This window comes from Chroicocephalus ridibundus, chromosome 5 (assembly GCF_963924245.1).
Source record: "Chroicocephalus ridibundus chromosome 5, bChrRid1.1, whole genome shotgun sequence".
Lineage (NCBI taxonomy): Eukaryota > Metazoa > Chordata > Aves > Charadriiformes > Laridae > Chroicocephalus > Chroicocephalus ridibundus.
Window position 1 is genome coordinate 12,604,477 of NC_086288.1, and position 27,756 is coordinate 12,632,232.

Consider the following 27,756-nt stretch of genomic DNA (forward strand, 5'->3'; position numbering starts at 1 on the left):
AAGGTCCCATCTAACATGAACCATTCTATGATTTACATGTTTTTAATTTTGTGGGGGAATTCTGGTTGTACAAGATTCTACGGGTAACTGGTTTGCTTCTGTGCCTTCATTAGAGGGATAAGCGATACAAAGACTACAAACTAAAAAACAAGTTAATGAGTTAAGTGAAGAGCTTTAATTTCTTTTTGTTACTGTTCTTGTGCATACACATCCAGTCATGACGGAGAAGTGGAAAATAATGCAGTGATAGAGAAGACAGGGGCTCTCCTAGGATGCTGTAGGCCTATGCAACCACTAGCCAAAGATTTGCCTTCAAATGAGCTTGAAAGCCCCAGCTGGAAAAAAAACCAAACACCCCTGACAACAGGGAGTTGCCTAGAGGAGCTAGAAAAGGAGACAGTCTGAGCAGAAAGCGAGGCACTGGCACTGCGAAGCACAGGACACACTGCTCTGTTAGCACTTGCCAGGATCCAGCAGAGCTGGCTTTGCATACACCTTGGCATGAAGTGCCATGATGTTTTTGCTGGCTGAAATCCCCTGTGATGCAAGAAAGCAGGTACCAAGGCAATGAAAGAATCTGCTAACGTTAAAATGCTGTTGTAGTTTGATGTGCTGCCTCAGTCCTTACTTTTATTTCTTCCTTCTTGTCTTTCAATTCTTCTCCACCCCTTCTTCCACACACTTTTATTAGTTGCTTTTCTCTTTATCTGCTTTTTATTTCTATTTTTGTGTATCTTCCTCTTCTTTTTCCTTCAACGTTAAACCATTTCCTTCTGCATTCTCCTTCTTCCATTTCTCTCCTCCCTTTCTTTCACTTCCATTTGACAAAAGCCAAGAATGGGTTGAAGAATGATGCATCTTCCTCTCTTAGCCCCCGGCAGAGATTATGGGAATGGCTCAAAGGCACGGTTTTGCCCTGAACTCTGATGTTATCAAGCAATGACTTATGAGGGTGTCACCAGTGATAGCAAATACTTTGCGTACTTGCATCCACACAGGGTATGAGCCTCCATCAAGCACATCTTTGTCGGGTTTAACAGCACTTTTGCTGTTTCTGCATATGTATATGGGAGTAGGTACCCTGGTGCTTTATACTAATATGTTTTGATCCAATGCCACAAATTAGGGAAAGCTTCTCTTTGCCTCGGGGGGAACTGTGGGAAGACATTAGGACCTTTATGGATGCCTGGAAAGCAGGCGAGTGCTGAGCTGAACGAACCTGGCGCCTGGGTTGCCATGCAGCTTACAGCCGCTTAGGCTAGGCTAGCTCTAGCTCAAAACACCTCTGGTACCAGGGGCTGAGCTGTGTGATGGCGAGGAGGCTGGTGGAGAAGCTGGCCCAGTGCCCGGGCTAGCACTGCAGCCAGTTAAAGTAGGCATTTTGTGTGGAGACAGAAACCCTGATCCCAGATTCTCAGCAGCTGCTTGGTGGACAGCCAGGAGGAGCCGGATGGAGCAGCAGCAGCAGCCGGGAGCCTGCCAAAGAGCTGCTTTTGTCTGCGCTGCTAAAATTGTCTGTGAGTTACTGGGGCTTAATTAACAAAGAAACCCAAATGAAGACAAGCTTTTCGCAGCTGGGCCGCATCAGCAGGCCTTTTCCATCATAAGAAACAATAGTGGGAGCTGGTTTTTTCTGGGGTGGCAGGGTAAGGTAGCAGAGACTAAAGGTGTGCCGCTTATAAGCGGAACGAAATGACAGGTATTAGCCTTTTAATTGGATATTACGTTAAAATGAGAGCTTTAATTTTACCCTGGAGGTACCTCAGTTATATCAGTAGCACATATGGCTCGGAAGTCTCCCAATTCTTTACTTCTTACATCTGAACTTTGAGCTTCCTGTTCGTTTCAGTTTTCTGAAACATCTAAAACAGCAAGTTTCTCCAAAGTGTTGCAATTCAGGACTGTTGGAAATTCTGTCATGTGAATATGACCATAGTATTTATACTGATAAATTCCTTTAAAAACAAAATTAGCAAATGGTTAACTAGATATTGACTGTCACCCTTTATTATTGGCAAATGCATTTTATACGTTATATGTAAATGCATGCATATAGATGAATAAAATGTATATCCATACATTTTACAAATGTTCACATTACTTCAGTGTTATTTTTTCCTTTGTATAAGTTGTTATAACTTTCATGAGCCCAAAATCCATACCACAAACAGGGCTATTCGTGGGTTGTTCTCCCCTCTCTCCCCCCCTCCCCAAAGTGTAATGTGTAAAATCAGAGTTTAAATCGATATATAAGGTTCCGCAGATATAGCTTAACTTGCAGTGGCAAGCAGGGTGGCGGTTCATCTAAAAGTACATATAATATACTAGATTTATGAAAAGGTTAAGAACAGATTTGGGTATGTGTGGTAGAAAGCACAGGCGTCCTCTCTGCTGCAGGGAGATTTAATTTCTGTATGTCTTAAAGGCTTTCTCTAGAAAAAAAACACCCTGACTCTAACACAAATTTCCACCAAAAAAAAAAATAAAATCAGAAGTAAAGTTCTTCATACAGAGATACTTCTTCCTGACTATTGATTTCCAACATCTCTCTGATGTGTCACCCTCTAAACTATAGCAAAAATGTACTGGGTTTCTGGAACAAAAACAATTTTAAACCTTATGACATGTTTAAACATATTTAACAGAAGTTTCATTTCTGATGGAGATCAGCTTTTAGATATCCCTTCTGCTACGTCAGGGTAAGTGAGCAGAGAAGAGTAAAAAGATGTCAGAATTACTATAGGACATTTAACAAAACTATACAAATCACTACAAATGCTGTTGTCAGGACCATCTTGGACATAATAGTTCATGTGAATTGCAAATCAAACGAACAGCAAAATAAAATATTAATCATACTGAAAGCTCTTGGCATCAGCCATGTTGTAATTCAGGTTGTAATCCAATTGCCATAGCTCTGCGTGTCCATGACGTGTCAGGTATGTGTGACTTTCTCAACAGCTTTCTTTAACAGCCGGTGATTTTCCATGACTGTTCTCAGTGACTGTTTTCAAGCAAAAGAGAAAGATTTGAAGAAATTCCTCCTCCGTTTTTGAAGTCTGCACCTGAAAATGATCCAAACTGTACTTTTCCTACAGAAAGCTACTGCTGATACAGGTAGTCAGCTGCAAGATTTGATTTACTGTAGATAGCTTTGTAGAGAGGCAGTGGGATGGAAGGGAAATTGCTATAAATGAATGAAGAATAATTTTTAAGTATGCCTGAGGGTCAGTTTATTATTATCAGCACCTACAGGTCCCTTATTCCCTCACTCCAAATTCTTCCCATACAGTTCCATCAGCACAGGGAGTATAGAGCAGCTCCTTCCATAGGAGCCATTAGCACAAGACATAATCACGAGCAAACGCATGAAGGAATTGCCCGGCCCACAACCACCATTTCTTCCGGGGCGGGGGGAAATGGTGGTGTGAGTTGCTGTATTCTGCAATAGACCACCAGTTTTGCATTTTTATTTTCAAACAATCGACTTCTGTATTTTTTCCATAACTTGCACAATGAAATGTGGGTGCTGGTAATGTGTTCCTCGGCCAGCAGGGAGCTGTGCAGAAATTGCACCGACTGTGTTGGTTTCTACATTCATTTGGGTACGGCCCTATTTGAGCTGTTCACTATGGAGGTATTGTCATACCAAACTAAACTGCCATGCTCTTCTGCCTACGAGGAGAAGAGGTGGTTGGAAGAAGTAAAGAGGATCCTAACGAGGAAATACCAAATTTTACAGGCTAGGAGTAGAGAGGTGAGAATTACCAAATTACACAAAAAGGCCGAAGGGTGAGTTGTGACTAGATCCCCTCCTTAATGTTTACCAAAGCCCCCTGTAATGACCCCCAGTATTGAGCACTGCAACTCCAGATAGCTCAGGAGGCAGCTGCGGGTGTGAGGTTCGTGGAGCAGCATGCCTGTAGTCAGGCATATCTCAACTCATTTCCCCTCAGCTACCGCCGTGGAGCAAGGAAGATTAAATCTGGTCATTGAATAGAGATGGAATAATTCTGAACTTCAAGTCAGGGTTGGGGGGCAATTGGGTTTTCTCACTTCTTTGTTTTGAGAGGAATCAGAGTGGGCCTTCCATGCTTCTTCACAAAATTGTTTCATACTTTTTCTCTTCCTGTGGTAATCAGAGACTTTTTATCTCCACCTAAATATCCTCTTCCAAATTTTGTAAGAATTAAAGATTTACTATGAGTACTATTGGTATCACCTTGTCTTACAGGGAGTACCACCTCACCCCACAGTAATAGGCACGCATTTCAAAGCATGCCACATGCATGTCCCTTTGGCCACACTTTTTGGTGAATGCTGAAATGTATGTTTTCTTTTTTGATCTACAAACCCGGTAATAATAACAACAATAAAAACTGGCATGCTTTCTTTTTCTTTTAGGTTTCAGAGAGCTTAACGTAAGATGTCGTTTTGTCAGCTCATGATTACATGCGCTTTAAGAAACTGAAAAATATTTCAGCATTATGCAGGTCAGTGTTCTTTCACATGTATCGTTCAGGAAATTGGCACAAACCAATTAACGTATTTGGGTTTGCAAGGTTATGTGGATCAAGTGTTACGGCAAACCTAGACTTCCGGGTTACACCAGGTGCAATGACATTAATTATCGGGGATTTTAATGTGTTCAACTGGAACTGATGGGATGTTTTCAAAGAAAGTCAGCTCTTTGGACTTCAGTAGCTTAACTCATCTTGGTGTGTCTATGTTATTTTCAAAAAGTAGGCAAGTAACTGGTAAACAGTTTATTACATGTCATTTAGATGTCAAATTAAGCATATTTTATCAGGATTTCAGGAACCACCCAGTCCCTTTAAGATATATAACAGAAATTTCTAAGTACTAATTCAGATACCAGCTGCCACATAATAAACTATAAAGCATTTAGTAACATAAAGCAAGAGTCTTCCTTGATGTATCTTTACTGACTGCACTAGAGTTGTATTACAAATTTATTTGGTGTACACTACATATTCTTCTCTTTAAGTAAGTAGATATTTGTGTATTTTATAAGTAGAGGACATCTCCAAGGCACTTAAAAAGAAACAGACAAAAATAAAAAAAAAAAGTAAAATGAAACAAAAATACACTGCACGATAATTTGGAAATACTTAAGGTAGTGATTATTCAACTATACCCTATTTACCCAAACTTTTTTTTATGAAGGGCCCCGGTAAGATCTTCAAAGAGTTCAATCTAAAAATTATGTCCCCTGTTCGAACCATATTCAAAAGACTATCATACACGTGGCACTGGATCAGAAATAAGTGTCAAAGAAAATTTGCTTTCTGAAGAGCCTGTTTGACAAGAGAGACACTAGTAGAACCCAGAGCACAAATTTATATTAACCTCTTCTTTATAAAACAGAAACAAACAAAAAAACCCAAGCCCCCACAAACCATCAAAACCCCACCCCCAATTATACACTCACTCTGAGCGGAAATATCCACACCCACAAATTATGTTAGCATCTCTATGCCAGCACTTGCCAAATCAACATCTCTGTTGACTCCCTCCATAATCACATCAAAATATTTGGTAAAGGGTAAGGCTCATCATAGTTATACCAAAGAATTGCAATTATTATAACACGTTACTGTGATTCTTATTTATTATCTCTGAGTTTGTAAAGGGGCAAATTCTGCTTTATGATGTCTCCATGCCCAATTATGCTTTGGAGATCTCTGAGCCAGTTTTCAGGTTTCTGGTTTCAGTAACCAGAAACGTTGCTGCAGACCCCAGATTGAAGTGAGGAAAGCACTAGAGTAAACTAACTGCAAATTAAATTAACTCTGTAAATCATTAAACACACAAATGAGTAAATGGACAGCCTGGTACCCTGGCTTTTCCCTGTGTTTCCATAGGTCTAGTGTAGGTTCAGTCCCCATCTCTGATGGAATGTTGCTTCTCTAAGTAATCTCAAATCTGATGTGCACTCCGTTTTAGCATAAGACAGATAACAAACATGATGCATAGAAAAGCAAGGAATACCATCAGAGAGTAAACAAAACTTATTCTGCATTTAAGGGTAAGCAAACCTAACCAGTTTATGAATGGGCAAAGTTAATTAAGTCTTATGAAACTTAATAATGTATTTGAATTCAGGTACTTAGCATAAGTGAGTAATGAAGAGGCTCTGGGGTAAATAATTACTGAGTATTAGCACTCAGACAAATTAAGTCCAGCATTTCTTTGTTGTTCAGCATAACTTACATTGTCCCTCAAGAATCGAACATCTCCAACTGGTTCAAGTTATTAATTACAAGACCATGTAATGAAACCATTAAAATCTTTAAAAGAAACCTCATTCCTTGCCAGTGTTTTTCTTCTAAACCTTCTCCCTCCTGTGACGCTGAAGAAGCGGTGCCAGTGAAGCTGCCTGCTGAACTGGTTCAGTGGCTTCTCATCTGCTGGTGGCCCCCGAAGGTGCTAACAGGAAGGTGTGAGATGAAGTTGGATCTGAGAATCTGGGAGAAAGGGGCAGATCATGCTCTTACCAAGATGTTGTTACCTCCCCCCTTTTTTTTTTTTCTGGCATTTTGCTGAAGTATGGTATCAGTGCCTTTTTCGGGGCACTGTTGCATTTGAAGTATCAGCTGCTGTCAAATGTTTGTTGGCTTTCCACTAATGATAGTAACATTAACTCAGCAGTGTGCAACCTCCTAAGGCATATTCAAAAGGGATGTTGTTTTTCTGTTTTATGATTATGTTAGGTTTGTTTTGTTGTAGGAAATGTTAAAAACTTCTTTGGAGCTTTAATTCATAAGCTTTTTCTGTTTTCATTCCGCTGGACAATAGCAGATGTTGACATTTTGATACGCTCCTCCTTACGTTGATGTAGTTCCCATCCCACTGATGTAAAAAGAACAAGCTTTGTTAATTAGTTCGTTAGACCTGACAAACTATGGACTAGTTAATCTATTACCGAACTCTGTTACCATAACAGAATGATTAATAGTAATTAACAATTATGATACTATTAACAACTAGTTACCGGATGAGACTATAATTGTATTTTATCTTGAACAGTATCGACTATTGATATGGTCTTATGGAAGTAGGTCCTGTCAAACAAAGCTTCTATCTTTTTTGGCAGGGTAAAAGCTTTGTTCAATAGAGACAGTAGAGTTGGTATCATATGTCTGGATTTTGCCAAAGTGATTTTAATTGTAAAGATGGATCATATATGAAATTAACTTGGTCATAACATCTGGGTGTAAAAAGAAACCCACGGAGATATTTCAGAACAAGGGGATAACAGTGAATGGGATGGTTTATAGCAGTCCATATAAAATTTTCATATTCTGTGTGATCAATACTGTGCTAAAAGATCTTTAATGACAATGTTTCCAAATGACATAGGAATTGACAAGATGAAAATACTGATGTAAGGTCACTGCTGTGTCAGGACCCAGATTGTTCTACTACTGCCCATTGCTTATGTTCATAAACCAGATATAAGGCAAAGTGTGCCAGTTATATCCAAAATAGGGGTGGCTGCTTTAGAAAGCTCTTCCTGCATGAAGATTTTAGATCAAGCGCTCCTTGTGTTCTCAGTGCTGTGTCAGAAAAGGACGATTCAGTCAGAGAATCTCCAGAGTAGCAAAGACCTTGCTTCTGTCAAAACAACAACAACAACAAAAAATGGGAAAATCTCTGTTAAAATACTGTGTTCAATTCTGATACCTACACTTCAGAAATTATCAAAGGGTAGTATAGACGTGACAGGAGAGCTGGAAACTGTGAGTCTTATCTGGCACGCCTCATGAAGCAAGGCAGGCCACAAGCGGACAGGTGGGTTGTGGGCAGGCAGCTGCCCTACCTGTGAAGAGCCTGGTACACCAACAGTGCTTTGTAAAGAGTAAAGTAGTCGTTATGATACCTAAGGGCAGTTAAATATAACGTCTTGCTGGAAAGTAGGGAACTGCTTTTTATCAGCCTGCAACAACTAGTCCCTTTGCTGCGGGAGACTGGCAGAATCTCACAAAAGACTGGCCTTAAAAAAGCTGCCATTCACAATGAGAGAAAAAAGTAGGAAGCAGCACATTCAGGAAGAGCTGTCAGAATTATAGGGAAGTGCAAAAAATGCCTGGCAGAATGTGAAACTGTTTTATTTAACCTTCCTTGGAAATGTAGGTCCCTCATCCAGACTGAAAGCTTGCAGGCAGTTGGTTTGTCCTGCATTTGACAGTCTTCATTGCCTGGGAGGCAATGAAAATGTTCTGGGAAGAGAAACAGGCAACTGGGTATTTTCTTTAAAAGTGATGTTTCCTGTCAGATATGCAAACACAAAAGAATTTAGCTGTAACAGACCCCCTGGTAGGTAGGTAGCCTTAGTAAAAACCTCTCGTTGAATATGGATAAAGTAGAGAGTCACTGTCGAAAGCTCCTGAGGGAGGGTCAGGCACTTTCCCTGCCAATAAATGTTTTCATTTATGGTGCATAAGACAGGCAAGAAAGGTTACAGAAAGGAAAATGGTTTAAAAAAAAAGATTTGTTCTTCTGCAAAGCAGCAAATCAAAAAATCTTCTGTCAGCATCCTTTTAATGGGGTGCAGATGCTCAGCTAGCCTATGCAGTTAGGGCACACGTTGTCTTCTCACATCGTTTTCATGCTGATAAACATGCCCCCACCTTTTGCTGCAAACTCCTGGGGCTTGTTTGGGATTCTTTCTGATTCCTTCTCTCTCCTTGACCTTGAAATATTTTGTTTCCGGATTCCCTTGAGAGACATTTTGACATCGTCCTCCTGGGATAGTAAATGATATTTCTGGTGGCCCGGTACTGAAGAACTCCCTCAATCCTACAGAAATTAACCCTTTGCTATCAGGCAGGTCATGTTCCAGTTTGGACTAAAGACTTGACACACATCACACCTTATACTTCATACAAAACATACATGTTACAGCAGCTGTAACAGACAATACAAAACGTACATCTTACAGGCAATCGACACAAATGGGACTTGTGTATGCAGTCAACCCATTAACGGCATTTGAGACTAGACCCAAGGAGTATACAAATTAATCTGGGATGACAAAGGGCTTGAGAGTGACTAACCTTAGTCCTGCCTTTGAAGGGTACTGCGGTCGCAGTTGGGCAGCAGGGAATTGCAGGTAGCGGGTGCTGTGATTTCATTACTTTTACTCGCAGACCTGCCGGATGACCCAAAGCAAGAATTACTTTGTATGATTCAGTTTGCTCACCTGTAAAAATGCTCATAATATGTACTTGCAGGAGCGTGATAAAAGTGACATCATTTTTGAATGCTTTGGGCTTCTTCAGTACAGGGTGTTATGACCATATAAACACTAAAGTTTGGCACTTGAGCTGACCGCACACTAAGAAACCTCAGATACTTTTTTTTCCCCCCCCCACTTTCTGTTTCATCCCACCTCCCACCTAAAGCAATGTCTTCCGTTCTTGTAAAGCTTTAGTACTGTTTATAAAATAAAACACTTCTCACAGAAATCTAAACACCCACCTCTCCATGTACAAATAAGGTATTGATTTGCAACAGTTGAAGGCTCTGAGCTTCTAGAAAACGATGGCTAGGTGCTTCTTCGTGCTCAGGTGAGCCCTCACGCAGGACCTGTAGGGCCATGGTTCCAACCTGAACAATGTGTGCATTTCTCAAAGATAATTATTGATATTCTGATATTTTATCTTTGCTCCGACTCAACGGCTGACCTGAACCACTAGAAAATGCTAGTTGGCTGCATCTAAAAAAGAGACCCATTGTAAGAAGGTCTTCTGGGGAGTAAATGGGAAAATATCTGTTTTATTTCATCTTTTTTTCTGCTTGACTACAGTTATTGCCCGTTGGTCCGATGACATTGCACAGAATGGTTGTCCTTCTAGAATCATTATTTTCTTCCCTGAGAGGTTTATAATACAGCATTATAAAAAATAACTCCTTAGTTTGTACTGGTATCTGCTCTTGATTTCTTGAATTCATTTTTCAAAGTTGCATGGCACATGTTGAAGTTTTAAATCTAATGGCACAGAGATCTTTAAACAGTCCCATTCAGTGTTAAAACCACACTGAGTTTCCAACATGGGAAGTTTTTTCAGCAAAATATTACAAAACAAACTGGAGCAATTATTCCTTTATTTGCATCTAAGATTTTTTTTTTTTTTTTAATTCCTATTATAACTCACAGGACTGGCTGGAAGTTCTTTATTTTGTTCTCAAACTACATGATGAAAAATAAACTTTTTAATGGAGCACTAAGATACAAAACACATAGACAAGCATTTTACATGAGGGATAAAAACATGCGATTGGCATACAGGAGAAGATATTTGCATTGATTTCAATGAAAAGGTCAGCTGTGATAGCACACCCCCTGTTTTTCATTACTGTGAAAGCAGATCAGGTTCCCATTTAAAAATGCCTTGATACTGTCTACAACACAGCAACAAAAAGACACAATATAACCTCATTTTTAAACACCATTTACTTGAGTGGTGCCATTTTATTTCTTTGTAGCTTTATTCAAATGTTCTAGACTGCTTAATGGAAAATAAGTAGGAAGGATGTTAGAAATTATGATTTTGCTGTTCTTTAAGCTATTAATATACGTCACCTTACTTGCATCTAAAACAGACTAATTGGCACTAATAAGGCCTGGCAGCTATTTGTAGTGCTTGCAGTTTTGCATGTAAACTGCCTGTGCCCACTGTTGAAATTAAAGTTAGGCATGGGAAGCAGGAGTTCCCAGCCTCTGATAATGCTCTTTTCCTTCTTGAGGTCAACTGCACTGTTGACAAGGAAGATGAACTTCATCACTGGCTCTGACTGCAGCAGAATATCATTCGGTTATTCTCTCCAAGAATGTCGGTGTGGCTTTAGTAGTTCTACTGCAGGTTGTTGGCAGTGATGACATCACTAGTATGTAATGACATGCCTACTCCTGTGACAACGAGGGAGCATTGATGAGCCTTGTGTGTGTGTGACATCCTGCCTTTACTAAAAGGAAGCTACTAGGAATTTTTGCCACTACTTTTAGCCAGGCTAGAATTTAACTTTCAGTCTGCTCGGCATGAAGATTTTAACTAGAGCTGGGTTTAAAAAAAAAAAATCCTGAAATTTTTTCTCAAAGCTATAAGCAATTTGCTAGTTCAGAATTTTTCTTTAAAAATACTACGCCTAAAAAACCCCAACCTTCCAGTTAAAAGGGCAAGGTTATTTTAACAATAGTAAAATTCAAAATAACCTGAATTTGCGATAAATTCAAACGGGTGAAGAAGCTCTTCTGCATTGCCATTTAGATTGCAGTCTAACCCTTAGTGACAATGACAAATATTCCCCATGGTGCAGCATGACCGACAGCACTATGAATTAAACGTTCATCAGAGACAGTCACTTCCCTCTCCTGAACTTTTTACCTACACGGTAGCAGCCGCATGACCTCAGATGAAGTCACTTCTCCCATGACCGTGTGTCCATCTCCACATGAGCACTGGGTAACCAGCTCCACGCCAGCACCAGGCGATGAAAGGCTAAACTCTACTGTAAAGCTACAGCCTGTGTATGAAATGTTTGTGCTTGGAATGCAGTTTTAATATTTTCTTTGGGGTTTAATTTACTCTTCTCAACACCTATAGTAAACCAAAGATAAGTATTTGATCAGAGTAACAGTTTTCTGACTAAAGGGAGGCCAGGAAGACAAACTTGGGAAAAAAAAAAAAAAAAAAATTAAAAAAAAAATTCCCTGCCCATGGCAGGGGTGTTGGAATGAACTGATCTTTAAGGTCCCTTACAAGCCAAACCATTCTATGATTCTATAAAACATGTTATCTGTACATACTATATACCCTCCAAGTGTGCTTGGCATACCTGCCAAATGTACCGGTTTATTTTAGGGCTTTTCTGACCCTCAGAAACTTCCCCCAGCCTTAGGCAGCAGGCACGATGTGGCCTCCAGCGGCAGAGGTGAGTCTCAAAAGCGGTGTTGGCCACGGCAGAGAAGGGGTAACATCAGAAGGGGTTGTGGCAAGAGGCCAGCCCCCTTGCCTGCTGTGTGTGGATGGCCGCCTCCACAGCCGAGGCCGTAGCCCTCTCTTCCTTTCGATACCGACAACTGCGACGCGGGGCCGCCGTGCCGCCGCCACCCGCAGGTAGGGCCGTCCATGGCGACGGCCAAGCTGAGGCGACGGACCCCCTTGAGGCAACGGTCCCCGCCCTGAGGTGACGGCCCCCCTTGAAGCGACGGCCAAGCTGAGGCGACGGCCCGCCTTGAGGCGATAGCCACCCTTGCGACGACGGCCGCCCTGAGGCGACGACACCCCCTCTGAGGCGACGACACCCCCTCTGAGGCGACGACACCCCCTCTGAGGCGACGTCCGCCGCCGGCCGCACTCCGCAGCCCCGCCCCCCGTGCCCGGCGCGCGGCGGCCCCGCCCCACCGCGCGCGCAGGTGCGGGCAGCGCGGAGCACGTCCCCGCCCCGCCCCGCCCGGCAGCGCGAGCGGCGGCGCGCGGCGCGCGGGTGCCCGGCGGCTGCGCGCGGGGCGGGCGGGCTGCGGGGCGGCCGCCGCTGATGCCGCTGCTGCTCTCGGCGCTGCGGCCGGTGCTGCCGGGGCCGCCGCCGCCCTTGGCCGCTGCGGCTGCCCCTCTGCGCCCGGCGGTGGGCGGGTAGGTAGCGGCGGCGGGGGCCGCGGGGGCATGCGGCTGCCGTCCCTCCCTCCTTCCCTGCGCCCGCCGGTGCCCGCGGGGCTGCGCCGTCCGCCGCCGCGGCGGCCGGGCATGGTGGTGGTGGCGGCGGCGGCGTCTCATGCGGACGGTGCGTGCGTGAGTCACCGCGCCCCGCAGGCGGCCGGCCCGTGGGGCCGGCCTTTGTCTGTGCCGGGAGCATGTGGGTGAACCCCGAGGAGGTGCTGCTGGCGAACGCCCTGTGGGTGACGGAGCGGGCCAACCCCTACTTCATCCTCCAGAGGAGGAAGGGGCACGGAGGCGATGGCGGCGGCGGGGGACTGGCAGGTAAGAGCGGCAGCGGCCGGTGTCCCGGGGAAGGCGGGGCGGGGCCGCGTTTCGCCTCCTCTCCCTCAGCTGCTCCCCCGGGGTGGCGGTGCGTCCCCGCGGTGTAACGGCCCTCGGGGGGGGGACAGCCGCTGTGGGGCGCGGGGGGCTGCAGGGGACCCGCCGCCCCGAGGCGACGGGCCTCCCACCACCGAGGCGACGGATCCCCCCCGAGGCGAGGGCCGCCCTGAGGCGACGCACCCCCCCGCCCCCGAGGCGACGGGCGCCCTGAGGCGACGGATCCCCCCGTGAGGCGGCGGCCGATGCCGGCGGCGGATGGCGCTGCAGGGCGGCGGGGGCCTCGGGCGCCTCGTTGGCCTTCGGGTGCTGCTGGGCTGTGTGGAAGTACGCCGAGGTTTCCCTGGGGATTTACATGATCCGGTGCCCGATGGCATCGCGCGTCAGGGGGTGACTTGCCCGGGTCCTCGGAGGACTTTATTTTTGAACCCCTACCACATGTTGTTTCCAATGAGACCAAACCGTAATTCACAAACGCACACTGTGAGAACAGATTTGCTTCTCCGTGTTCTTCGGGATGTCCTTGTAAAGTATGTTCCCTGAATGCTTCGTTTTCGATTGCTGACAACTGGAGATGCTTTTGTAGATGTTTGGGTCATATGCATCTTGGTCTCTGTAATACTGTGCGTATGTATTTGTTGAGACCTTTCATCATTTTTAGGCAACGCGTATGCATTTCTATGAGATCGGCGATACAGAACCCAATGGTGTTACCACTGGTCCTTCATCAGTTGACATAAAATAATCAAACTAATTCTTTGAAAAGCTGTGGTTTCTTCCTTATCCACTTGTGTTGCAACTAGTTCTTCAAGCTAATCAAAATAAACATATGGGCTACATCGATGTTTGGTTCAAGGTCCTGTGCATATTTACCAGGAGATTAAGTGTTTCTTCAGCCTTCGAATGCTTTATGGACTTGTAAACAATTTATAATCTAAACTAATGCACCACCATAAAGTGTGTTTTCATGTAGGTTCTTGAGATCTTCAGTCTTCTTCAGTGCTGTATGTTGATAAACCACCTCATTCTTTCATGGAAAGTGACCAGCAGCCACTCCACATTGGCTGTAGATTTTAAAAAAAATTTTTTTTATTCTTTTGAATTATGGACAGTGTTGGCAAATCCATATAAAGTATGTCTTGCCTCAGAAGTTCACCCCTGCTGTATTTACTGAGAAATTCTTTGCGGACTCTCCTTTCATGGATTACCCCCTGGCCTCCTAAGGATTTCTTCCTCTTTCTTACTGTATGTGATCTGATGAGGCTTTCTTGTACATTTCTGACTTTTTTATCTTTGAAATAGAGATTGTTTGAGATGCCCAGTCAATTTTCCAAACATTTCTCAGTTATTGGGGGAACATTTTGAGAATTTGTGCTTTTCTCTTCAGCCTATTTCCACAGTGCATGTATATGTAAGCCTTCTTGCAGTTGTATGTGTAATAGTCTGATTGATGATACCACTGTATATATGGAGAGATCACTTCTGAAGATTTAGTCCTTGGGTGGGAGTAGGATTCACCAACGTGCACTCTTTTCTTTGTGAAGGTCAGGTAATCAGGCAGCATTTGGTAGGAGTTCAGAATACAGAAATAGTTCTGACTTTGTTTCTGCATTTTTTTCACCCCCTTGGAATTTAAGGGTTTTTTGCACTGTCCCATTATTTTAGTATGTGAATGCAAGTCTGTATAGTGAATATGATTTAGAATGCAAGAGTTCTGTGTATTTTGAAAGCTGCTTTCCATGTAGCTTTTATTAGTGTCTGTGCTTTACCTGCAATTGCAGCTGCTGTGGCGTTGAGGTAATAGCAACAAGTAGCTAAACAATTTCTGGGGGTTTGTTTGTTTGTATGGGGAAGGGTTGGAAAAAAGTTGTAGCTTTTTTCAGTATGGTGCCAGAACCGTAACTAAGCAAACACCCATTACTGGCATGCAGAAAGTTATTAGTGCTGGAAGTATTTAAAGGGCTGTACGGGAACTTGTCAGACCTTGCCATTTTATCATGTGGGATTTTGACACAGTGGTCAACAAAAGGTGTGAGAGGAAGGAAGAAAGGGATGTAGAGTGTCCAGGCCACTCGCAGCTAGGTAGGCACAGTAATAAGTGGAACTTATCATTATTTGTTTTTCATGGAAATACTGGAATTTTACGCTGGTGGTTGTAACAGCTGTGATCTGCCTATTGAGGGACAAGGCAGGTGAAGGAAGTCAATGGATTGTTCGTGGTAGGTAAAACTGGTATTAAGGGATCAGAATAAATAAATCTGCTGAAACAGTCAACAGGGTACATTGTTTGCAATAATGATAGCATTTTTGATGACCCTATGGAAGTTCTATAGACGATAATGATTCAGCTCCCATGACAGAGGTAGAGGTTATCTGATCAAAAGTAAAGAAACAGAAAAAAAGAACCTTTTGTGGATTTTTGACTTGTTTTGTTTTCTTAATTGCCCTTTCTGTAGTGACATAATGCTGAAATTTCCTCAGATATAATCTAAAAAGTTATCCACCCATCAATGTGGTATAAAATTTGGCCGGGTTGCTCTGTGGGAAAGCAAATTATTTGTCCTTGAAGTTGACTAGAAATATTGTATACAAGATTCTTGTGGTGGCAGTGGTCTGAATTTATATATGCAAGAGAGGATGTAAATACAGCTGTGACTCTTTTTTCATAGAATAGTTCAGATTAGAAGGGACCTTAAAGATCTTCTGGTTCCAACCCCCGGTCCTGGGCAGGGACACCTCCCACTAGACCAGGCTGGTCAAAGCCCCATCCAGCCTGGCCTTGAACAATTGCAGGGACGGGGCATTCACAACTTCCCCGGGCAACCTGTTCCAGTGCCTCACCACCCTCACAGGAAAGAATTTCTTCCTAATATCTCGTCTAAATCTCCCCTCTTTCAGTTTAAAACCGTTACCCCTTGTCCTATCACTCCACTTCCTGACAAAGAGTCCCTCCCTATCTTTTCTTTTGCCCCCTTTAGGTACTGGAAGGACGCTATAAGGTCTCCGCAGAGCCTTCTCTTCCCCAGGCTGAACAACCCCAACTCTCTCAGCCTGTCCTCATAGCAGAGGTGCTCCAGCCCTCTGATCATCTTTGTGGCCCTCCTCTGGAGGGCTGATCTTTTGTGATCTAACTTTTGCTGACTTGTACTCCCTCATTATTGACTCTTGAAGTCATTTGTCTTAAATTGTAAAACGACAATTGACTTTCACATTGATGAGACTATGGGCTTGATGACACGAGATGGCTTCACTGTGTAACTTAAGCAGTGACAATGAGAAGCATTGATTCTCTGGCATTGCCCTCAGATCTAGGTTTGCTGTGAAACTAACCAGTCAGTAAACTGATCAGGGTTAAGTGCAATGCCCTTCTCTCCATCTGTGAACATGTCGAACTTCTAAGAACTTCAGCTAGGGCCACATTGTAATGCAATTGTGTTGGTCTGGTTGAAGGAAGAGGTAGAATACTTTGCCATGGGTGAACAGGAATGAAGGGGGAAGGCTGGGGACAGACCTCTTCAGACAGCATTGTGGCTGGATGCTGTGGCTGTGAAAATGTGGCTGAAGGCTGATGATCACTCTCAAAGTGGCTGCCAGATTCTCCATGTTACCTGTCCTCCATCACTTACTATCATTCTGTGGACGGAGGTTACCATCACCAGAACAAAGTCCAGAAGACCGGATCTTTTAGGTCTTTTGACATGTCTTATTCTAAAAACCAAGTAGTTTATATAGCCTTGGGTGTTGATGAAAGTAATTCTTGGTGGCTTTATGTTGAAGCAAAAGAGCAGTACTTGTGTTACCTGTTCTCCTGCATCCACTCTGAGTGCAGCAACCCTTTGCAGGAAAAGGAGCATCAGTCACTTTTGGGGGAAGGGCTGAAAAATCATCTCTTTCTGCACTGATTCTCTCCTCTTGGCCTTGATTTATGTAACTTTGTTGAACAGAGAAAGCCCTCATTTAAATACTAGTTTGGACATTAGAGACATTTTCTGCACTTAAATTTTAATACTGGATTGTAACTGTTTAGAAGCATGATGGTCGTCTTGTTATGTGTTAGGATAGTGCCTAATTAGTGAGTCCCTAGAAGCCATCTCTGCTAACAAAATGTGTCCGATTAATAGTTTACTTAAGAGATACAGCTTTTTCTACTAAGCAGTATGGATCCATTTTTATACTGAGTTAAGGCCTGGACTCTTTTAAATGATTGTGTCTATGTCAGTACCAGTCACATTAATGTGACTTTCCTTTGTAAGCATGCCTTAGTTGAAGGGTTGCTTGGGTTTTGTTTTCCTTTTTAACAAAAGAAAAACTTGAAAGACTCATAAATTGGATTTTAAATTGGATTTTCATAGCCGTTCCGCAAACTTGCATTATCTTGCATCACTGCATTAATATTTCAGGACAAGGCCAAAAAATGTACTTTTCTGCTTTAAAAGTATTTGATGGTTGGTGAGCTTTCTCTATAATGAAATTGTTTCATGCCTTGCACATAATGCCATGCCTGTATTTTGCTTCTGTGTGATCCTCACTCAACAGTTTCATCTTCCTTTTGTTCACCAACAGGGGAAAAAGTCTTTTCTTTCCTCTTATTAGTTTTCTCAAAGGTGCTAGATGTTTCTAACCCTCTCTTCTTCATACCTGTTCTGCTTCCTGCTTGTCAGCTCCCTTCCCTGGGCAGCCTGGTAGTTTGGCCTGTATGAAATACTTCCCTTTCCAGAGGGATCCAGTGTGTTACGCGGCAGCCTGCATCATGTAGAGAACATGAACCCGGATCTCTCGCATCATTTGGGCACTGTGCCCTGTGTGACCATATTACTTTCATGGATGTAAGGATCTTGAACATGTCACAAAGTTTATAAATAACTAGAAGACTCATGTTTTTGTGTTACTAACTATATCTTGCATTCTGATGCAACAAATAGCTTAAAAAATGTCTCTAACTGCTTTCTGCTGTACTGTGGTAGTGCTTGCCAAACTCTTTTGTTTGGCAATAATATTGCAAGGAATTAGTGCAACTGATAGTTGATGGCAGTGATGTATTCACTTAGAGCTTACAGGAAGAGAGATCGAGGGTGTGGTATGATTAGCTTGTGACTGCTGTGCTCCTTTTGCATGTGTACATTTGTGTGTGAAGTGGAGAGGAAATTCTAAGTAATTTTGTTTAAAATGTTATTGTAAGATCTCTTTGAATCCTGAGGCAAATAAATTGTTCTTAGTTTGCAAGAACTGTTTTTAGGAGTGAATTATTTCACAGCTAGGTTATTTATGCTTACAGCTGGGACAGTGCATGTGTGAGAGATTCAGTATGAGTTTGTAAGTCCATGAGATGTTGCCAAAGATGATTCAAATGCTTGAGCAGATGGAAATTATTCTGGTGATAAAAGAAATTGATGAAGTACTATCCTTCAGATAATATCCTACAGATATTTTTGCAGAAGGGGTTATCGTGTATTTTCCATGTTGGAAAGGCAGAAAAGAGAGGTTCTGAGCTCGGCTGGCTGATGCAAACCTTCAATGTCAAATCTAACGTAATTTTTAATACTGTGACAGTGTTCTAATTCAGAACACTTTTCTGCAGCCTTGCTGGACAGCTCAATTAGCTTAAATTTGGAGATAAAATTCCATCTTGCTCTCAACCTCTCAATTCAGAGAGTTGAGGAAGAGGTTGCTTGAAAACCTCTTTATACTTAAGATTTAGAAAAGCTTTTGACCAGTATATCATCTGCCTGATGAAAGCATGGTACGTACTTTAACAAACTGGACTCTTTCTAGCCTTGTTGACTCAAGCAGTTAGAATTTTGCATGTCAAACTTCGTACACTTGAGTAGAAAGCATGTGATTTCTGATACTTGAAATACAGTGTTTATTGAAATGCATGCAATTAGCATAACTGACATGAGTGGTCAGTCTGTCCATCAGCTTTCCATGTTCATTTTGACTCATGGGGTGGAAAATAGTCTCTTCAGCTCCGCTCTGTCATTTGGTGTTACACCAAATCTGCTCTGATGCTGCCCAGCTTCTCCTTAGGATCTGCTGTGGGTGTGTTTGCTTCTTCACACTAGTAGATTTCCACTTCAAGAGGACATGCAGATGTCTAGGGTTGAAAAGCTGATTGATTCTCCGGATTGACTCATGAGTCTTTCTGTTGAATTCCCAGATGCTTTCACGGGTGCTTAATTGGAAGGTGTCTCATTTCCTGCCCAGTGCTTCTCTTGATCTCCGGTTCTTACAGGCAATGCACTGTTTGCACAGATACAGTGCATGAGATGTTGCTTGGTGTAGCTCTGGTTTCTGTACTGTAATGCTTCTTGGTCAAAGACTTTCCTTGATGTTAATTTGTCTTTCAAGCTTTGAGTAGTATGACCCATCAAGGTCTCTGAGCTGAGCTGTCATTTGCCGTTTTTGCCTTCTGACATAATGTTGTTGCTTGAGACATGGAATTCAAGGGTGGCCTGCTGTTTCTCCTGAGATCTCTCTTTGTGTGAAGCCCTGTTGGAAATGTCACGTGGAATCACAATATAGTAAGCAATAAATGTCTATGCCTCTCAGTAATTTTCTGCGTTATACTAGAGTTTGTATTGGCTTGAAGGTTTTTTGATGTTACTCTCTGGTCCCACGCTGAAAGGTACAGAGAAAATAGCACTTCTTCACATCAGTTTCCATATTTCCATCACTCCACTGTCCAATTATGTGTCCTTGTAAGAATATATCATATTTCACAGAGGTTTGGGCCCTTGACAGTTTCAGTCAGAGTTCTATAGAATTAAAAAGGTTCCACGAGGGGTATGCTGGTATATACTCTCAAACGCTTTTGAAAGTTAATTAAAACATATATATTCTTATATGATTGTTCTTGTAAATATTTGGTATAGGCAGAATCCATTCAGCTTTCTCTGTTCTTTCCTGAGATCTGCAACCTCTGCTTTTTTTAATCCTTCATAGTAGTACAGCTTTTTCCTGTAATACACAGGAGTTGTTGCTGCCACTGGCTTTGCTAAAGTATGACAATACAAGGTGTATAAAGGCCTGTAAGCATTTGACTGAAATCTTGCTTTTCTTTAGCTCTTTGATCACTAATCATACTTCTGATGTTTGATCAATGTTGATATTCAGTAATCTATGCTTGCATTTTGCCTTTAAAGGTGGTGCTGAGGTGGGCTTAGGTTCTGAGGGACTTCTTCAAAATCTTTCCGTTTGTTTTCTTTTCAAAAGAAAGGTTGTAAGCATTTTCTAGGCCCAATTTCCAATTGTTCTTTTTTTTTTTTTTTTCCTGAAGTTTCCAGATAGGGATGTATGAATTCCTACTACATCATCAGTCTTAGTTTCAGCTTAATGTACTTTTGGTTCTTTCCTCACAGTCCTGTCTTGTGCTTCCCCTCAGTGTTTTCCAGTATTTTACTAGCAAAAATTCTTGGGATTTTCTGTTCAGCATCATTCCTTTCCCTGGTAAAGTGCCTCCTCTGATAGCATATTGAAATTTGATCTATCTGCAGGTATTCAGTCAGCACAGTTAGAATTTGAATATTTTTTTCTGAAAATATTGCATCTCTTCATATTTAGCTTGTATTTGACCATGCTGTGCTTCAGGACTCTTCTTTAGTTCAAGCTGAATTTACTGCCCACACTAGTTCTCAATTTTTACCATTGATTTTATTGGCTAGATTCAGTTTACAGTTGTTTTTCTTAGCTTAATGGTGGTGGTTGTTGGTCCCTGTTTTGTTTTCTTCATTTGCTCATACTTCCTTGATTTCTTCTTTAGTCTTCTATAGTTTATCTGAATCTTACATTCATGCAGATGTAGTTGATTTAAACTTTGCTCTTAATCTTTGCTCTTAATCATAGAATTGTTAGGGTTGGAATTGTTAGGGTTGGACCTTAAAGACCACCTAGTTCCAACCCCCTCCCGCTAGATCAGGTTGCTAAGAGCTCCATCCAGCCTGGCCTTAAAAACTTCCAGGGATGGGGCTTCCACCACCTCTCTGGGCAACTTGTTCCAGTGTCTCACCACCCTCATGGTGAAGAACTTCTTCCTAACGTCCAGTCTGAATCGACCCGTCTCTAGTTTTAATCCACTCCCTCTAGTCCTACCATTACCCGACATCCTAAAAAGTCCCTCACCAGCTTTCTTGTAGGCGCCCTTAAGATACTGGTAGGCCACAATAAGGTCTCCCTGGAGCCTTCTTTTCTCCAGACTGAACAACCCCAACCTCTCTCAGTCTGTCCTCATAGGAGAGGTGCTCCAGCCCTCTGGTCATCCTCACGGCCCTTCTCTGGACACGTTCCAGCATCTGTTTAATTTGTTTATGCTACTCTGAGAGAATATGGGATACTTAAAAAGAATTAGTTTTGAGTAACACTTTGAGTAACACTTTTAGATACCAGGAGGATGGGGCCAGGCTCTTTTCAGTGGTGCCCGGGGACAGGACAAGAGGTAATGGGCACAAACTCGAGCATAGGAAGTTCCACGTAAACATGAGGAGGAACTTCTTTACTTTGAGGGTGGCAGAGCCCTGGCACAGGCTGCCCAGAGAGGTAGTGGAGTCTCCGTCTCTGGAGACATTCAAAACCCACCTGGACACGTTCCTGTGTAACCTGCTCTGGGTGACCCTGCTCTAGCAGGGGGGTTGGACTAGGTGATCTCCAGAGGTCCCTTCCAACCCTGTGATTCTGAGTGAAATTCAGTAACTTCCCTGCTGTTTTGGTCAATGGTACTCGATCATGCTTTTCATAACTGCTTTGTTGGGTTTTTTTAACAAATTTATGAGTAAATGTTAATACCATACCTTGAAGGCATTTGTTAACTCCATCTATAATCTTCTCACTGTTTCTCCATCGCTTCATGTAGTCTGGTGCGATGGACATGTGGTATAAAATTTATTTTCTTTAGGTGTGTGAGCTTATTTGTTTGGGTTTTTGTCCAAATATCAATTTCCTCTGTGATGTAAGTGTTCACATACCTGTAGCTGTCTGTCATGTCCTGTCAGTGCTCATCCCTCAGCCTTTTCCTGCTTCTGCTAGGTTTTTGTTTTAGGTCAAGTTTAGTGGGTTTGTTTCTGGGAACTTATTATTTGGATGTATTATTGTGGGAGTTTCTGCAGCTGGACGCTTCATGATCTACAAACTGGTCCTCGGTGGAAATAAAGGCAATTCTATTGCTCTGTGTGTATGTGTCAATATGTAGTGATAGATACAGATTGTAATGCACGTTCTGGTAATATTGATGAATGTGGTTACATCTTACAAAGATTAGGGCCCTTCAGCTTAGCAGACTGAAGTTACGGAAAGTTCTAAAAGCTGAAAGTCTAAAGCCAGTCAGTTTTAGGTTTGAGTTAAGATATAGATTTTTACAGGGATGGTCATGAGTTGTTCAGACACCTTGATAAGTGCAGTAGTAGACAAATTAAGATATTTGGATATTTGGAAGATAATCTAATTTCATCAGAATTGTTAAACTTGAAGGGAGGATGAAAGCTTTATTCCTTGCTACTGCTTTATCCTGCAGTAGTAAAGCCAGTTCATCGCATCAGCCCTTCCTGAGCTTTTTTTTAAAGATTAGTGATTAAGTTTTCAGTTGTCTCATTCATCAGCCTGAAGACAGAAAAAGTGAGTACTGTTTTTGCTGCTTGTCTTGCTAAATGTCAGTAGAGTGACAGTACTTCCTCAAAGTCAGTTTCATTGAACATGTTTGAAAACTGGTGTGCAAATTAAAAGGTGGCTGGGCAAATCAGTGCTCTATAAAACTGCCTTGGTAGAAAGAGAGAGCAACAAAGGCAGGTGTTGGGGAAGACTTAACAAATCTTAGGTCTTGATTTCAGAGGAAGAATTAGTTTTTCTTGATACTGCAGTACATGTCCATACAAGCCAATGCTATATAACCCACATGGGAAGACAGTTATCAAGTAAATATTTACAGGTTATTTTGCTTTCATTTATATGAATGAACACCTATAAAACAAAACTGTATAGCCCTTCATAAAGTTCCAAGGGCGGTGTTCACAACTAAGAGGTTATTTTCATACTTTTGTGAATACTATTACCAGGATTGGTATTTGAACATTGTAATTTTTTTGAGTGGTGTATAATACTTACTGTTCATTTAGGCTCTCCCATGAAATACAATCAAATAGAATCAACCTTCACCTTTAAAAGGATTTGTCCATAGTATTACCCATGGAGTTCAGATTGTTGCTCTACGTTGAATTTTGACAAGTAATTGGATGACCTCATCCTGTAATAACAAATGAGAGGGATAATCACATAAACACACGGACTGCCTTCAGAAAGAATGGAAGAGTGATGATTCATTATAGTTACTAGGAAAAACAATAGCTTATGCTGTACATTTTAGCTGTATGTTGTTATGAGTTATTGTTTTTATAGTCCAGGAAGTAACACTTAAACGTTAGGAAGAGTTTATTCATTGTCCATTAATTCAATATAAAACGGAATGCTCAGGGTGCAGATATGACTTAAGTCAACCCTATTGATCAAGGCTTTCTCAGAAATCAGGTGACATCTACAATCCAGATAGGTCCCTTGGATGTTTCAGGTTTATGACCAGAGCTTGTTATGTGTCCATCTTACTTTAGTGGAAAGAGAAGGGGTCATTAGCATGCTTTAAAGTTCGGGAACCGTTTAAGCAGTATGTGTTTCAGTCAGTGTTGGAATGTCACAATGCCTGTTTTGAGAAATTCTTACTAATGACACATGTGACATTGCAAGTCTTCCTAGTTGTGGTGTTGAGCTCATACACAAACAGACTGCTTACATCCATGGGACTATTTGAGTGATAGCTCATGAGCATGACTCCAAGAGTCACACTCTGACCTGTATTATTAAATATTAGCTCTTTTGGAGGGTATATATTTGCTCTACATGCTAAAAAGACACATGCTGTTTGTTTAGATATTTTTGAGATAAAAATCTCTTAAAAGAAGGTGTCTTGAGAGACTGTCAGGCGGTAGATTATATTAGTGTAGAGCTGGGAGAAGGATGTGTCACGGCAGGGCTTGGCTGTCAGGAGCCAGGTGAATAACTAACACATGCTTGTCATCTGGCAAACTGGAGGAGGGGAGAGTGTCCCTGGGTGGAAGCGGCACCAACTGTGGAGTGACCTCCTTCCAGCCCTAGGCAAGGTTTGATGCAAGTTGCCTGTGACACTGAAAAATTGATGTATCACAGGTCACTGGTGTGTGCTGAAAGCACCTCGAGTCTGAGGACTGTGTGGTTAAAGCTGAACGGGAAGTGTCACTGTCCGATACTCTCACAAGCCTTTTGATTGTGTTTGCTGTGCAACAAATCCATGGCTGCTGGTAATTTTTAAGGTCTCAGGTGTCATTATTTATTCTCATTCACAAACAGCAGACAAATCGGCTTTGGTGTTTTAATAAGGGGCGCTAGAGTTAATATATAATCCAGGTCTTCACTCCCAATCAGGTAATCCAATTTAGTTTAAGAACCCTGTGTATTTTAGCAGGTAAAACACTGCAGGCTTACAAACATAATCATAAGATTGCTGTCAGGGATACTGTAGAAAGGTGATAAAGACCACTTGATCTTTGTATGTGTTTTATTTAAATCAAAGCGTGACATTTTGTGAAAGAGAGTACTGTTTGTCAGCAAGAAAATCCTTTTGTAATAAAAAAGATTGTTTATGCGTAAGGTGCATAAACTTGTTTTTCCTTTAAAAACACCAGTAATTGGTGTTTTGCAAAGAAACTTGCAAGTTCTTATGAAAGACAAAAAAATAATCATTAGTTATATTTTAAAAGAAAGAAAAGAAAGAGGGAGAAATATTCCTGCAGCAAAGATCGATGCTACAGATATCCAAACAGATGAAAGCACTGTGGCTTATTACAGGTATTTGAGTCCATGTACTCTAAAGTGTGTGTATTTTCAATGGTGGTAACTTAAAATGTACCAAGTTGATTCTGCTGCAGGTCATTCCTTGGTTTCATTATCATTTGTGAGCAATTTGTAATCAGTCAGGACTGTTAAACTATCTGGAAAGCTGGTCTCCGAAGAGCAGAGAGTGCAGTGGCGCTTGGAAGAGTCTTAACTGGCTGAATCAATTGACTTAGTTTTCAAATCAAGATGACCTGCCTTTCTGGAAAATAACCTTTGTGCAGGTAGAAATCATTTGGCTCAAAGAGGGTCTGTGTTATGCAGGAGATCAGGCTGCATGCGGTCATAATCCCTTCTAGCAAAAAAAAAAAAAGAAAATTGGTTGCTAGTGTAGATACAAGTACAGTAAATCATAATTTAATGCATGAAAACAGACTACTAATCTGTATGCTTTGTGCAGTGGTTGTAGGCTCCCCCTCCAGTGTACGACTAAATGTGAGGCACAGTGGTCAGATCAGTAAAATGTAGTATGATTTCTTCCTTCAGCATAAATTGCATCAGGTAACTGAACCCCTTTCCAGTAATACCCTCTAGTGCCTTGTGTGTCCTTCCAGTAACATGACGCAAGAGCAATTGCCCAGGCCCCCTAGCCAGTTGTGGCTTTGTATTCCCTAGTTTCAGATATTACACTTCACTGCTTTTCCTCCTATGTTTTACAGAAAAGAAATAAAATATTGAACAGATTTATGACCTTTGCTTTAGAATTCAAGTTTGCAAAAGAGGAAGCTGACTTTATTCAAAAAGTTGTATCAAACAGGCATTATCCTTCCCTTTTCCCCTCCTGCCCCACATATGTAGGTATGGTTGCTCTAGACATTTGGCATGCGCATTTGATGGGACTGTTCCTCGATATAAAGTTACTTGTGCTTGAGTGCCTTCAGGATTGGGGCTGTCATCAGTTAGCCAGACACTAATCCCACAGACTTTAACACGTACTTTAAACCTTTGCTCATGAAAACTGCTCGCTTGAACAAGGTCTTGCAGGTTTAGTATTCTTACATTGGAAATTTCTTCCCTTGTTTCACTATGTAGTCAGAAACCTGATGAAATAACGGGCAAAAAAATTGCAATCAGTGTAGTCACATGATTTGATGCCTGGATAATTCACTGGCTCTTGCCCAAGGACTAGTCTAATCTAAGGAGTATGATTCTTTGTTGCCTGTTCTGTTTCTATAGAAACTTTTGGTTACTTATTTCTTAATCATGTCTCAAAAGGTACTTGCTATATGAAGAATTAATGAACAGTATTAAAAGAAATTGTTGGGTTTATTTCTTTCTCGGTTTGTTTTTTATTTCTTTGTTTATTTTATTGTGATCACTTCATGTAGAAATTCCTCAGAGAGATTATCAGTTTGAACTGCTGTGATTTCATTCTGGTTACATCACGTCTGCATTACAAAAAAAAAAAAACCCAAAAAAACCCGAAACAAAAAACTGAACAAAAAAACCCACCCAAAAACCCCACCCAAACGCAAAAAAACAGCACGGACCTACAATGCAAAATGGAACAGTTCCTGAAGGACAGAAAATGGGGGGATAGTTGTGTGATTGCAAGAGTAAAAATTAATTGGCTTTAATGTATATAAGAACACATAAATTATTTTTTAAATGTCACATGTATCATCTAGCAAAACAGCCATTTCGTGGTAGAGGTAAATTTTACTGTGTGTTGCAATTACCTTAGTAAGCTAGACTTTGAATTTCCTTCGGGTCTTCTGGAGTTCTGTGAATATTCTTCCTTTAACCTCACTGCATGGATATTTCTACAACCTGTTTCCATTGCTGAAAGGGCACTGGGCAACTCCTACTTACTGGACCAGTGGAAAGTATTCTTTTCTTTTCTTTTCCTTACCTACCTCCCATCTGTTGTTTCAGTGCTGGCTGGTCTCTTTTGGTTGGTTTGTTGTTTTGTGTTGTTTGTTTTGTGTTTTTTTTTATAGTGCTCTCCACATTTCTTGAATACACTGCTCTATTTATGTTTTTTCTGTTTGGTGGGACAGGGGGATGTTCCTCTCCTATCTCCCGTGTCTTGGGGAGAAGGAGGTAGGATGGGAAGCTCCTCATAGCTTGCTGTTGCCATACAAGTCACTACGTTTGTTCTGGTTCCCTGACCTTACCTGTGTATCCCAGTTTTTACAGCTGCAGTGCCCTCCTGGAACTAGCGGCATAATTGGTCGGCAGGAGCACCCACACACCAACAGATTTGGAAATACAGCAGGAGGAGAGAAACAACCATATTTTTAAAGATTACAGGGACTTAACAGTGTATCTGTACCTCACAGAGAAGATCACATTTGGCTAACATACAATTTTATTTAGATATTACATCATGCTTATTGCTTATTTAGTACCGTCAGTAGACATGTGAAGCTGGAAAGCATGAGGAATCTTTGGCATAAGCCCTGCTATATGTTTGCAGCAAACCCAGATGATTAACGCAGTGTAGTGTCTGGCTTGGTCTGCACTCCATTTCAGCAATATTCTTGAGCTCGATAGTAGCTTTAAGCCTTTGAGGCTCTTTGCCCGTGGTTGAAGCACACGTGCTTTCTGGACCAGGGCCATACTGGTTTTGTGAAGCTAGAATGGGGAATACATTTAACAGAAAAAGAAAGTTTAAAGGAACATTATAACCATCTTCAGTCTCTTGTGCTTGAAAGGAGTCAAGGTGTATCTAGGAGGGCTGATGGAAGTTTGATCAGGGGCAGCTTGTCAGTGTACACCAGTAATCAAAATGCATGAGAGATGAAGGTTTAAGATGGCAATGGGAACAACTAAAGCTAGTTAGACTAAT

The 27,756-nt window shown here is 41.9% G+C and overlaps 1 protein-coding gene across 2 annotated transcripts in view; it reads left to right on the plus strand.

Annotated features, from left to right (window-relative positions):
* Nucleotides 1-12,500: 12,500 nt before the first annotated feature.
* Nucleotides 12,501-27,756, plus strand: part of TBC1D9 (TBC1 domain family member 9) — a 53,654-nt gene continuing 38,398 nt past the window's right edge. For both annotated transcript variants that reach the window (XM_063335051.1, XM_063335052.1), the window contains exon 1: nt 12,501-13,004. In XM_063335051.1, the coding sequence (XP_063191121.1) occupies nt 12,878-13,004 (127 nt within the window). In that variant the 5' untranslated portion in view covers nt 12,501-12,877. The remainder of the gene's footprint in view (nt 13,005-27,756) is intronic.